Source organism: Cynocephalus volans, chromosome X (genome assembly GCF_027409185.1).
Source record: "Cynocephalus volans isolate mCynVol1 chromosome X, mCynVol1.pri, whole genome shotgun sequence".
NCBI lineage: Eukaryota > Metazoa > Chordata > Mammalia > Dermoptera > Cynocephalidae > Cynocephalus > Cynocephalus volans.
This window is the reverse complement of record NC_084478.1, coordinates 25,774,218-25,788,483: the sequence shown is the minus strand read 5'-3', so window position 1 is coordinate 25,788,483 and position 14,266 is coordinate 25,774,218. Positions and strand designations below refer to the sequence as shown.

The window sequence follows — 14,266 nt, the reverse complement described above, 5'->3', positions numbered from 1 at the left end:
GTGTTTAAAATTTTCAGGTGGAAAGAACTTTCTGTTTTTTGTTTTTGTTAGTAATCCCGAGTTTTATTTTATTGTGATCAGAAAGTGCTATTTGTAATATTTCTAATTTATGGAACTTATTGATATTTTTGTGATCTCATTTATAATCGATTTTTGTGAATTTTTGTTCAATGGGTGCATTAGAATAAGGTGTATTCCCTATTATTGGAGCTTAGAGTTCTATTGACAATGTTGTTTAGGTCTTCTCTCTCCTTACTTACTTGTGTCTACTTAATCTGTCTTTTATTAATAGTGATGTATTAAAGTCTCCTGTGACTAGTATTTTTCTATCTTTATCTACTTGTATCTCCAGCAGTTTTTGCTTCTAAAGGTAGTTGCTGTGTTATTTGTTGCATAAATATTCATAGGTGTTATATTTTATGTGTGAATTTTGGCTTTTAGCATTAAAAGTGCCCTCCTTGGTCAAATGTAATGCCCTTTGGCTTGAATTTTACTTTGTCTGATATTAGGATTGCTATCATTGCTTTCTTAGTGTTTCTATTTGCCTTTGTCCATCCCTTTATTTAGTGTTTCTGAATCACTTTGTTTTAGATGTGTCTTGTATATATAGCATATAGTTGGATCTTGCTCTGTGAGCCAAATTGAAAGTTTTTTCTTTTAATAGGCAAAGTAAGTTCACTCACATTTTCATCTTTTATTGATATGACTGAACTCATATATTTTTTATACTTACGTGTATTTTGTAATATGTTATTATTCTTTCTCCATAAAATATGCTTTTTTGCTCTTTAACTTTATAAAACCTTTTTTGATGTTTAGGAAGATTTGTATTTTTTTCCCTAGTAGTCATCTTTGTACTTATACCATTTTAATGTCCTTTGTTTATTATTTGAGCTTTTACTTTGAGCTTTTACTATCTGCTTTATCAGTTCTTTCTGGCATCCTTTAACACTCACCTATTGCCTAGATAATAATCAATGAGCTTATTCTATTTTCTTCTTTATCTCTCCCTTCTCTCATTTTTTAGTTGCATCATTTCTCTGTTGTCACAATAGCTAACACCTGTTCATTAGTTTTCCATCCATCCCCACCATAGTTTTAGTTTTACATCTATATTTGCATTTATTAAAATGTACACTATCCATTCTTTTGCTGACATTTTCCCAGTTATCCTTTGGTTGGATGAAGCTTGTCCTCTGGTACATTTCCCACAAAGGACTGGTGGGTGCAAAATTCTCTAAGTTCCTGTATGTTGAAAACTATTTTTCTATGGCCTTGATACTTGAAGAACAGCTTGGCTGGATATAAAATCTTTGCTCCATGCATTCTTTCATTGATTTTTTGCAATCACTCTATGTGGATGTGCTGATCTATTTCTTATTCATTTTTGTTGCATTGGTTTGTTTCACAAAATCTCTAGTTTAATGGCACCATCTTCTGTTGGTATATTAAAGTCTAGATATTTTAGTCCATTTGTTTGTTTTGACACTAGGACAGGAGTTGTGTGTCCTCCAGTTTTGGGTTTTCTTTTGTCATGAGGGGTCCTAGAATTTCCACTTTTGCTTCTTTTCTCTTTCGCCCTAATTGACAAATGGCATATCTCCCTTCCTTTTGGTTTTTTGTCTCCCACAGAAATTTTGCAAATAAAAGACTGCAAAGTATACATACTTTTAAGCCCTTTTCCTGTAGTTTGTGTCTATCTAGACAATTTTTTAGTACTTTTAAACTTAGGGTAGACTAAATTTTTCTGGTGGTGGTTTTAGATAAACCTTAGGATCCATTGCTGGTTCCCCTCTTTCTTGCAGTTTTTCTGAATCTGCCTGCCTCCACCTTGTAACAAGGGGAAACATGCTGAAACATGGTGTTTTTACTCCTTTTACTTAACAGTTAATTTGATGTTTGGGCATCTCTGTCCTCAAGTTATGCTGGTAGTGTTTTTTGTGTGTAGCTTTATTTTTCTCTTCTTGTTGTTCTGTATCATTTTTAGAGTAAATATTGGGATAGGGCCCTAGGGTATCACCATGTTCTTCAGCTACCTGGAAGTCTCAGTATACATTTTGATTCACAAAAAGCAAATCTACTCAACTGCCTCAAACAAGCAGCTTTCCAGCCATAGACACTGTAAATCTAAGAGTTTCTGAGCACATGAAAGTTTTGCTTCTTGCCAACAAAGGCTGCATGGGCCACCTCTAGTGGTTGGTACCAAGAGTAAAAACGCATAGTTGGATTTGCAGGGAACAGGCTACCTATATTCCAGCTCTGGCAAAGGGTCCTTATTTTGATACCCATTTGCCATTCCCAGTTTGACCACAGCCTAGACAAGGAAGGAAAATTCCCCAGGAATTCTACCTGAATTGCAAATGAGTTTTAGTAACTGGGTTTTTGTGTAGTACAGAAACATACCCTACTGAGGCACCTTTTCTCTCCTTACCTTCCCTTAAATAATCAGTCTCCTGCCACTTAACAAGTTCATGTGCAGCCAAGAGTTCAGTCACGTGGACGGAAGTTGATCCCGGGCAAGTTCTCTTTAATGTTGCCCTTGGGCACATTTTTACTACAAACTTTTTACATTTGGCTACCAGCCAGGCCCAAATCACTCTTTAGGTCCTTTACCAGTCTAAAGCTGTGTTTGTTTCCTGTAGCGTATTAGAGAAAAGGTTGAGATGCTATGTGAAAATGTGGATTTGGAGAAGTTTGTTTCAATCTCTTCTCTGCAAGCCCAGATGCACAGTAGCCTCATGTCCCAAAGAAATGATCTAAAATCAATTTCCTAAAGGACAAATATCCGGTAGGGATGATCTCTTTTTTAAATTAATTAATTAATTTATTTATTAATTTATTTTTTATTTATTTATTTTTTAAATTTTATTTTGTCGATATACATTGTGGCTGATTATTGCTCCCCATCACCAAAACCTCCCTCCCAGAGGAATGGAAATCATCAAGTCGAAGGTATACCTGTTCCCCAATGTTCATCGCAGCACTCTTTACAATAGCCAAGAGTTGGAACCAGCCCAAATGTCCATCATCAGATGAGTGGATATGGAAAATGTGGTACATCTACACAATGGAATACTACTCAGCTATAAAAATGAATGAAATACTGCCATTTGCAACAACATGGATGGACCTAGAGAGAATTATATTAAGTGAAACAAGTCAGGCACAGAAAGAGAAATACCACATGTTCTCACTTATTGGTGGGAGCTAAAAATTAATATATAAATTCACACACACACACACACAAAAAAAAAAAAAAACGGGGGGGGGGGAAGAAGATATAACAACCACAATTACTTCAAGTTGATACGACAAGCAAAGGGATGATCTCTTTTAATAGGAGACAAATACATAGTCTCTGGCTATAGACTATCAGAATCCAGTAGCAGGATGGAAGAAGAAGCTGTCTTTTTAGGAGGCTTTTCCCTAAAATCACCTCCTCTGCAACCTTTGATCTTGGGAACTCCCCTAGGTGAGCTTTAATTAGAGACACCCTTTGAATTTTCAGCTAACAGACTGTTTTAAGCTTAATTGGCTGGTCCAGTTTTCTGCGGATTCCCCTTGGAGAATTTTGGTGTAAATTAAATGTCAAGAAATCAAACATCCCCTCTTCTCACTTGTAGGAGCTATGAGGTTACTCTGGAGCCATCACCGGAGATTACCAGATAGATGACACTATGTCCCTTGAAAATGTAAAATATCCCATGGCACCCTTAGAGTTCACCGCAGCACCCTAGGACACCTCAGCACAAAATTTGGGAACCATAGATATACAGCCATCTAGCCTCTTTTCCTATGCGTGTGTGTATATATGCACACACTGATAGATATTTTTGGAGAGAGATCATGCTACATATACTTTTACTAACTGTTTAAAAATACTGATAATAAAACATATAAATTTTTCCATGTCATTAAATATTCTTCTATAACACTATTTTTGACATTGTATCCCATCTTATAGATCTATCAGGATTCATAAACTAATCCCCTATTGTTGGACATTTACAATATTTGTATTTTTCCTGTTGTAAATAGTGTTTTGATGAACATCCTAGTGAATAAATCTTTGCTTATACTGATTATTGCCTTGGTGTAAATTCCTAGATGTAGAATTGCTGGATCAAAGGGTCTGAATATTTAGAGTTTCTCCCTTTAGAAAGGGTGTATCAATTTATACTTTCTCCAGTCTTGTATGTGAGTATATGTTATAGGCTTTTTATTTGATGGTAAGAGTTTTATTCTAAGTGATTAGGAATATAGATTCAGATATTCAGATATTTTAGGCCCTGTGCTGGGTACTTTCGCACACACACAATTTAATCTTATTTATATAACATCATGTTAAGTCTTTATAACAACCTTGTAAAGTTGAAATTATCATCTCCATTTTACACATAAAGAAACTGGGAGTCAGAAAGATACAATAACTTTTTTCCAAATCACACAACCAAGAAGTTGTAGACCTATGATCTTATCACTATATCACAGATACCTAAGGGACTTGACTGGCTAATGATAATAATAATAATGTCTAATATTTATGGAGTGCTTACTATGCCCCAGGTGCTGTTTACATGTTAACACATTTAATCCTCATGCCAAACCTATAAGGTGCTATCTACTCTTATCCCCGGGACACTGAAATGATTAACTTGTCCAGTATCGCACAGCTAATAAGTGGTAAAACTGGTATTAAAATCCAGGTAGTGTGGCTTCACAGTCCATGCCGTTAAAGACCAAAGAACAGTATAATAGCCTGTAGAGTTGTGGAAGACTGTATGTCAGAATCTTATTATAAATGCTTTTTTAAAAGAAGAAAAAAAGTGCCTTAACTATTTTTATAGATGAAAGAAGGAAAGTTGCTGCCTAAGAAAATGTCTATCTAGCCATTCTCTGTCTAAGAAAATGTCTATCTAGCAATTTGGCTGTAAATTTCCTGACCCTATGCCTGCAGCCTTTTCTCTTTCAGAAATATACAGCCTTGTAAGCTTAATGCATGAAACCGTGTTCTGTCCACATCTGAGGGATAGAACTTGAATGGAAAACCTTCTCATAAACTTGGTGACCCATACTCAATTGAACAAATAAAACAGTTAAAATTTCTTCAAGTTACCTAGAAATACTAAGTATTATCATTTGAGATGGACAAATTTTCTGAAGTTTACCTAAGTGTAATCTGAGTCTTCTCTTATTAATATTTGTTGAGTAAATGAAGTACACTCATTCCTATTCATTTTTTAAGCCTTTTCTCATAGTCTTATTTTGGTATTTAGACATTATTAAAACTTATGCAGATTATGACAAAGGATTATATTTTTATGTTGTTTCAGTAAACACTCAAAATTCTCTCTCACCTCCCCTCCAAGAAAACCAACTTAATGAACCGCAAAACATGTTATAATGAATGGGAAAAAATATTTTTAGCATTTTTATGCTGAAATTGCCTCATTAAAAGCAAATGCTTCAGCAAGCAGATTTCAGCTTAATAAGAACTTCTGTTGGGTAGGGGCCTTCATGACAAATCACTAGCATGTGTAACTGCTCTAGCTGAGAACTAGAAAGCCAAGAGAGGATCTTACCTCCCTCTCTTATCATTGGGCTGCACTGCAGCAATGTAGTGAGTGCCACATGGCACTCAGTGTGCACTTGATGGGCACCGAAGGACATGATGCCTACTGTCCAGCTGCAAATGGGAAAAATGTTTATATACTGTCTGATATCACTCAAGGTCTCATCTGAATATGTTATATCACGTGAATTCATTTAGATGAAGTCTGTTTTCAGCTTGGTGTTTGGCATCACATGACACGAATATTTTGCATCTATTTTGCATAGTGTAAAAGCCATGAGGGTGCTGGGTTTAGAGTCATACATACAAATGTAATTTTAATAGAAACTTCAACTTGTGCCCACGCTGTTGTAACTTCTTTAGAGTTGGACCTCAAACCAGAATGACAAGAGGGCAGGAGTGCAAACAGTGGGGCAGGCAGTGTGGGCTGATTTGGCCACAAAAGCCATAGTCCTTTACTACAATGATGCCCTACTCAGAGGCACAAAGTGCTCAAATGTCCCCACTGAGGTTCCAGAAGGCACCCCTGGACTGATGTGTTTGCAGTGGCTGCCAACCGAGTTTGCAGGTGTTCTGAGCCCAGCTCAGGTTCATCATCTGTGATCCACACTTGGGGGCTCAGGCTGAATTACAGCCATGTCCACCTGGGCAAGACTGAGATCACCAGCAATGATGACATCACCGTGATAATAAGTTACCCTGGAGAAGTAGCCTCCTTTATGGAATAAGAAGACATGAAATGATGGCATGATTCGTCTTCAAATGGCAATTTTTCACATCGCTTCAATTCTTTCCCAGCTCACTCCACTGAGTCAGCCATGCTATTGCTTGACTGGTAATAATAGTAGCGGCAGCTGTGGTGAGCATTTGAGGTCTTACTGTGTCAGTCAGCTGCTCTGCTAAGCTCCTTACACATCTTATCTCATTTAATCCTCAAGCCCTATAAACTAGATGCGTTAATGTCCCCATATCACAGATGAGGGATCTGAGGGCAAAGAAGGTGAGTACCCTACCCTAAATACTACAGCTCGGAAGTCAGAACTGGGATTGGAAGTAAATCTTCTTTCTGATTTTAGAGTCCTTAACTATTACTGCTTTACTGCATTGTGCAACCAGTTCACTAAAAATACATCTGCATCCCTACTCTATTCAATAAAAAGAGGCCTTCCTTTTAGGAATGAAAGGGGAAAACTTAATTCATTTGTTTCCAAATGCCCATGATTTGGTCTCTCAGCTAGCCCAGGCTCCCTTAATGTGAGGGGAAATAGACCTCCAAAACAAACTCATGGTTCCCACTGGGCAAGCACAGGGTTGCCAGTGGTCACCAAGCTTACCGTTAGGAAGTGGCGGTCCTTCACCTCGCGCCTCCTCTGGCTGTGAGCTGGCGGGTAGGCAGGCAGTGGAGGAGCAGCTATGGGAAGGGGGCCAGTGGCTCTCTGCTCTCGGCGATCGCTCCGGCTCCGGTGTTCTGATGGGGGCAGAAAAAGTAGTGATATTGAAATATACTTGGCATTTTCCATTTCGCTTTCTCTTTCCCACTTGGGAGTATTAGCAAAAGGCTGTAAAAAAAAAAAAAATACAGTGAGTTTTCGTTAATCTAGCTAATTTCTGTACCAAATCAGATGTTCAGAATGGTTCCTAACTACACTTCCACTTACTATTGCCATGACGATGGATACATACATTTCAGTGGGGCCATCTCATAATCTATGTATGAGATGGCCCACTTCTGAGTTCCGTGTGCCTCATTTCAAAACAGCATGAGCAAAAAAGAAAAGAAAAAAAGTTGAGAACAATGGGGGAAGATTTGCTGCCACCAGTGCTGGAGTGGAAAGTAGGCACAGACATGCCACACACCAGAGCTGCCAGGCCACCCACGGGGTGCTGGTGCCAGCTCACAGTGGCTCAGTGTGATTGCTACGTCTTCGGGAATTTGTGTGACTCAGTTTTTCAACTGTTCATACCTGGAAATAGGCCATGGTGGGAGTATTTATATCACAAAAATTGGCAAGTGCTACACATCAGGGCTTTATCTATCTTATTATATTTTTTTCTGGAAAGCTGGGTGACGGAAATGCCACTACAGCCGTCTAAGCCCTTTCACCCACGGCACTCAGAGGGCTCTGAAATCCTGGGCTCCCAGAGAAAGTAAAGCAACCCCATGACAACATTGCTCTGATTTAGGAATAAAGCTACCACTTGGAAAAGCCAAGAAATATCTATGTGCAGGATGAAGTAGTCCTGACTTCATAACAAGAATCACTGAGCCACCAAGAACACAATTTAGCTTTCTGGGTGTTTCCGTGAGCCCCAAACCTCATCCTTCCTAATACACTGGCCACACCAAAGGCTGCCCTGCCTGCCAAAATCCAGCTCACACTCATGCCCTGGGCCTGAAATTTCTAGAGACTTCCTCATGATTTAGGTACAAATTCATGCAGCCAATTTTTTAATCTGCCCTTTCATTATTTAAAATTATTTATTTTTCTACTTCTGTCTCTGAAATGTTTTTTCTTTTTAATTTATTTTTCTTAATCTACCCATGATAATTGTACATATTTGTGGAATACAGTGTGATATTTGGGTACATTCATACAATGTGCAGGGTATTTAGCATATCCATCACCTCAAGCATTTGTCCACCTCTTTGTGTTGGGAGCATTCAACATCCTCTCATCTAGCTACTGGAAGTCAAACAGTAATTTGTTGTTGGCTATAGTCTCCCTATATTACTATAGAACCCTAGATCCCATTCTTCCTATCTCTCTGCAATTTTGTATCCACTGACCACCCTCTCTCCATTCCCCATCCGCCTCCCCCCATCAGTCTCTAGTAACCACTATTCTACCTTCTATTTCTGAGGTCAACTTTTTTAGCTTCCACATATGAGTGAGAACATGCAGTGTTTCTCTTTCTGTGCCTGGCTTTTCAGCACATGCACAATAATCATCATAATGCCCAATATTTATTGAACAATTACGACATGCCAGAGAAGCTTGGCAAAAGCTCTTATGTGCACTATTTCAAAAACCCCACGAAGCAGCCATTCATGCTGTCCCTCTTTTGCAGATGCTGGATCAGGCTTAGGGAGGGTAAGTCACTGCCAAGTTATCGGTAGTACAGACTTGGCTCCGGTGTCCTTGCTCTTGACCACTACTTGATCTACAGGCGATGTAAGGTCCTGACACATCTCACTCATCTGTTTGGGTTTGATAATACTTGATAATAATTATATTTTATTGCATTCCAATTCTTTGAACATTGATAACATAGAATATAGAATATTTGGCAACTCATAAGACACTACTTACTTTCCTTACTAGTGCTAGAAAACAGTTCACTACACTGACCTTTTCAGGTGACATCAGGTGCCCTTTCTCCAAAGTCCTGAAATACCCATTTCTATCCTTGCGTTAATAAAAATATTGATCTCTCTGTCTGTTGGCCTGTTCCACTAGAAGTTGGCCCCTGGAGGACAGAGACTGTATTTTATTCAGCTTTTGACCCCAGTGCCCGCAGTGCCTGTGACATAGTTGGTTTTCAATAAATATTTGTTGAGTGACTGAAAGAGCGAGTTAATGCTTTCCTTAAAGGCTAGTCCTTTAAAATGAGAACACCTTCCACAGCACGCTGTTTCGAGTGGGCCATGCTGTTAGCGCCCTCATGGCTCGGTGCTTGCCCAGCCCCGTTGCTTGCTCTTGACTGGCCCCCAATGCTGGCCCCGTTCTCCTCTGCTTTACTCCACGTGCTGCCCCTAAACTAGGAACTGAGCACTCGGAGCTTTCTGAGTTCTATCCAGGTCTGATCTGGCTGTCTAGGGGCCTTGCTGCTGAACTGCCACCAGACTTAGTGTCTGTGTCAGGAAAATGTGACAGTATTCCTCATCTTCCTTTACTCGGGATTCTTTCCATAGATGGTAGCTGCCATTCGCAACCAGAGAAAAGTCCTCAAAACCACACAGGTAGTCTTTGCTAAAGTGACTCCAAAGTCAAGGTTTACCAGGAAGGCTTTTGGAGAGAAATATCTTCCTTGTTAAAGTGCCCCCCTCATTTTTCTCTGCAAGCAAACAGCATGCTTTTCCAAGTGGGTGGCACAGGAGAAGCTTTGACATTCTTCAATTTGTGGAGAAGAGTAGAATGCAGGCGTTACTGGTTAGGAAGACATGGAAGGAGGGGAGGAGATGGAAGGGAGATATCAGCTCAATTTCCCACCCCATTGCTCCCTTCCCACACTATCTAAAATATATCTCTTTCTTTGCCCTGGGCTGGGAGGAGGCAGGCTACGTTAATGGCTCCCTAATAATATTCTTATCTGATGGAAAAGTAGAGAGAACATTGGTCTACTAGAGCCTGGAACTGCAGTAGAATCTTGGCCCTTATTGCCTTAGACCAGTGAGACTTCAGCCCCAGCCTGAAACTTGAAAGGAAAGGAAATACAAAATATAATTATCTTTTCATGGTCACTTATTAATCTTTCTCTTCCTGTTTTATGAACATTAACAATGTCATCACTTAAAGCCATTACTGGCTCTGAGCATTGAAGATTGCTAAGAAAAGGTAAAGAGCACACCAAAAACACCATTTCCACGCAGGTAGCCCACCATAGCCACTGCAATTGCCATGGCTGTTGCAAAAGCGGCTAGTCTCTATAGCAGCAGTCACAGCCACTGTACAGATGGCACGCCAGACTCTCAACTGCAATGACACAAGGAGAGGCACCAGCAGAGAGGGAAAAAAAGCAAAAAAAGAAGAGTTCCTCTCTCTCCAGAAAGCACACTCCAGAGGAATAGAAGCAGCATCTGATTTACAATAATAGGGGAGGACTTGATCACACCTTTCTCAGTACTGGACAGATCATCTAGGCAACAAACCAACAGAGGAACAGTGAATCTATCAGACGCAGAGAACAAATCTATGATTACTAGAAGGGGGAGGGGGAGGGAAAGGAGGTGGGGAGAGATTGGATAAGGGGCATAAAGAATAAGTATGATTTGTAACAATGAATATGCTAACAAACAATAAATTTTTAAAATAGGAATCAGATTCTAGATAGCGTGAAATCCATTTAGATGTTCCTTCCTCCAGGAAGCCTTCCCTGAAGCTCCATGGCATGATTCGATACCTTTCTTCTCCGCCTGCATATCACCGTATTGAAGTTACCTGGTTACTTGTCTGTCTCCCTCACAAGACCAGGAATTCCACGTGGACAGGAACCATACTTTATTGCTCTTTGAATCCTAAGTTCTAGCACAGTGCCTTGCCTTCAGTAAAGCTTGTCAAGAGGTTTTCTATTAAGTAGATCTTGAAAGTAACCAATTTCTCACCTCCACTCTCTCAGTCCCCCAGTTCCCTCCTTAGAGCCTCATCTCCAAAAGGAGCACCGAGCTGCTGCCACCACAGCCTCACTTGCCTGTGCTTCATTATCCACACCCTGCTGGTGGAAGCCAGGCTGTTCCAGCCATCCAAAGAGAGAACCTGCAGGGATGCTCGCTGCTGAGCAAGGCAGCTATCTGCTAGGTCAGTATTAGTCAAGGCCACCAGATGGCACAAGTGGATTATGCTCCTGAATACACTGCTAAGCCACTGTGTTTCTTGGACAAGGTTTAAAAAAAAAGTCATTTTCTAATTTTAATTCTACACTGCATGTTTTAATTCTATGATGCCCATAATTCTTGTTTATGGCTCTCTGCAGTGGTATTAAAACTACTACACCCAAGATTTGCTATTGAGCCAACCACAAAACAAGCCAGTCTGTGGAGGGTAAGACGCAGCTCCAGAGTCTTCCTTCCAAACCCCAGGAGGCCCCACATCCTTCTCTCACCCCCCAGGAGGAAGTTCAGAGAAAACTGATACTGGCACTTTCTGTTCTTCAGTGCTGCCATTAAACCCAAACCTGACAAAGCAGTGAAATGTGGTAGCTTATGAGCAGCTCAGTATTATCTGGTTCAGTCTGTAAAAATCTAATCAGGGGTGACTCATTAATAATAACAGAGGGATAAAAATAATTATGTCTAAAGAGCTAATGTTACTCAAGCTCTCTAATGATGGGATCTGAGAAAGTATTTGGTGAGAACAGTCAGATTCCTCTGTGGTCCTCCTGTGCCCTCAATGCTCAACCAGTTTTCTGCAGAATTTGATTCAGTTCCACATTCACTGAGGACCTACTGTACGTCAGGTTCATGCTGAGGGCTTTGAATAAAATAAATGAAGAAGATATCCTCCCTGCCCTTGAGCTGCTCATGGATTGATGGTGGAAGACAGACACATCATGGTTAGTTATGATATAAGGTGACAAGTGACACAATGGGAAGATACACAGGGTGTTATGGGAAGGGTGCCTAATGCAGGCTGCAGAGGAATGGCAAGAGTGGCAAGGAAGATTTCCAGAAGGTGGCTTGCACTAAAATTTGTTAAAGAAGAACTTTGTAGCCAACCATAAAATCGAAGTGGATAATAAGTGTGCCAGAGATCACTTGTCACAGTATTTGCCACTAAAAACCAAGGGAAATTTTTAGAAACTATTGCTTTGGAGAAATTAGTAGGTTAGCGCTTTCATTAAAAGGAAAAAAGATGAGGATAGGGAAAAGGCAGAAGTCATGCAAACGTGGAAGAAAATGAGATGAAAATATTTATCATTATTGTGTTTCTCCATCTTGATAGTGACATTATTTTATTTGCATTATAATACTTTCACAAAATACTATTCCTTAAAAGAGTGTAGGAAATTTGGAGCAAAGACATTGAATGTGTAGACACCACCTGTCTCCATAGCAAGAATCTAAAGGCCAAAAAAAGCTGGCACGCCAACTTCTGATACCTAATGAGGTGGGCTCTAAAAGGACAATGCTAGTTTTTAATCCCCTTGCCCTAATTATAATGTGTTTAAGGCACAGAAAGGTAACCAGTGTAAGAAGAGGCTATATTTCTACCTTGCCTGCTATGTGCCTATCTCTGGCTTTCTCAGGACTGGGAGGGAAATGTAAAGGTAAACATTCATTTCTGTGGGAAATAAATATATGATGTGTGTATGATGAGGAGGAAAAGAGATCAGGCTGATGGTTCAGGGACCTGGGTGCGGGCCGTAGAACAGTACCCGACCTGCTGTGTGTGGCCCTGAGCAAGCTTCCTCACCTCTCTAGGCACCCACGTGCCCCCTGTAGAATGGGGGCATTGGACCAGATCACTGGTTCTCACCAGAAGCAAAAGAGCCCTCCAGGGGGTCGTTCTGGTTGTTAGAATGATTGAGCTGGAGCCAAGGATGACCTCCATCCTGTACTGCACAGGATGGTCAATAAAAAGGTGTCCTAGGTCCCACACAATATTTAGACTTCCCATCAGGATCTCTCGTAGGGGAAAAGCCTACGACCTATTTCTGAGTCAAACTGAACTCCTTTTTAATTGTAATCCAAAGGGGTTTTTTTCCTCATATCTGACATACACTGAATGTACCAGTGTTTATCGCTGTGTCCTTCTGCCCCTTGGGGCTCCTTTGTTTCTCTGTACTTTCTGTTCAGAATGGTTCTGATTGTGTTTACTTAATCCAGACTTACTTTTGATAGGTGCAAACATTTGACTGTTTTATGATGTCTTCTAGTGTAGCCATGCTTGGATATTTGCATATTGGAATACACATTATTATAAATATTTTTCTTTTAATGTCTCTTTCATATCATATTTAGACTATCATGCTGTTTTTAATCATGTGTCTAGGTGGTTTATACTACCAACAGATTCATTTCAGGGCAGAAAGGGGAGCATTTCGAAGTACTTGTTGTAACAAGGGAAGATGTTAAGATTGATGGGACAGAGAACCCATGGACAGGACAGCCCCCGAGTTCTCTCCTGGAATCCCCCAGCCCGGGCTCAGTCACCTCTGCGCAGGGCTTGCAGGCTCTGCCGGGCGTGGCGGCGCAGCTCCTCCACGCAGGGTGGCCTCGTGGCGGGGAGGAAGATGTTGCGCTGCTGGTGCCACGGCGCGCGGTAGTACACGCTCAGCTTGCTCTCGACGTCCAGGTTGGAGACGGCTGCAAGACAGAGGGGGACAGCACTGTACATCAGTGGCTTGGAGTTGTGCATGTGGCAGACTCTGGGGTGGGGAGGGGGACAGGAGTGGAGTCTGGATGGACCGGAAATCCAGACTGCTGGTAATGGGCATGCTGCTAGTATGGATCGTGACCATCACATCTTGAGCGCGAGTGGTGACAGTTTTGTATCTCATGAATGTTCATAACCAATTAAAAATATGTGTGTGTGTGTGTGTGTGTGTGTGTGTGTATATATATATATATATATATATATATATATATACATACATATAAAAAAAATAAAAGAACTCATACCAGGCTGGGGAAAGGTTTGAAGTACTATGGAGAGGCACAACCTATGCCCCTAAGCCTAGGGACAGGAGACCCTGGGACACCAACCCTCTGCCTGTGACCCACTAGCTTCTTCTCCACACCTTCACTTCTTGCCCTCTGGCACAGTCATTCATCAACCCTGACAAGCCCCTGGCCAGACTGCTTGGGGGTGGGGGTCCTGCCTTCCAAGAATGCAGAGGAAAGGCTCAGAGGTGACTCGACAAGGTTGCTCCAGCTCCAGCCTTCTGGCCACAGGGCCTCGGACTGTAGTTCTGCATGCCTTTCCTGCCATCCACCTGAACTTGGCCCGTACCTTGACCTTCTCTCTGTCCTTTGTG

The 14,266-nt window shown here is 40.9% G+C and overlaps 1 protein-coding gene across 1 annotated transcript in view; it reads right to left on the bottom strand.

Moving 5' to 3' along the window:
- The window catches only part of LOC134367560 (actin remodeling regulator NHS-like), a 43,698-nt gene extending 30,072 nt beyond the window's left edge, over window positions 1-13,626 (bottom strand). Inside the window, 2 exon segments of the mRNA XM_063084302.1 lie at window positions 6,907-7,040; window positions 13,443-13,626. Coding sequence (XP_062940372.1) covers window positions 6,907-7,040; window positions 13,443-13,626 — 318 coding nt within the window.
- Between the last annotated feature and the right edge of the window lie 640 nt (window positions 13,627-14,266).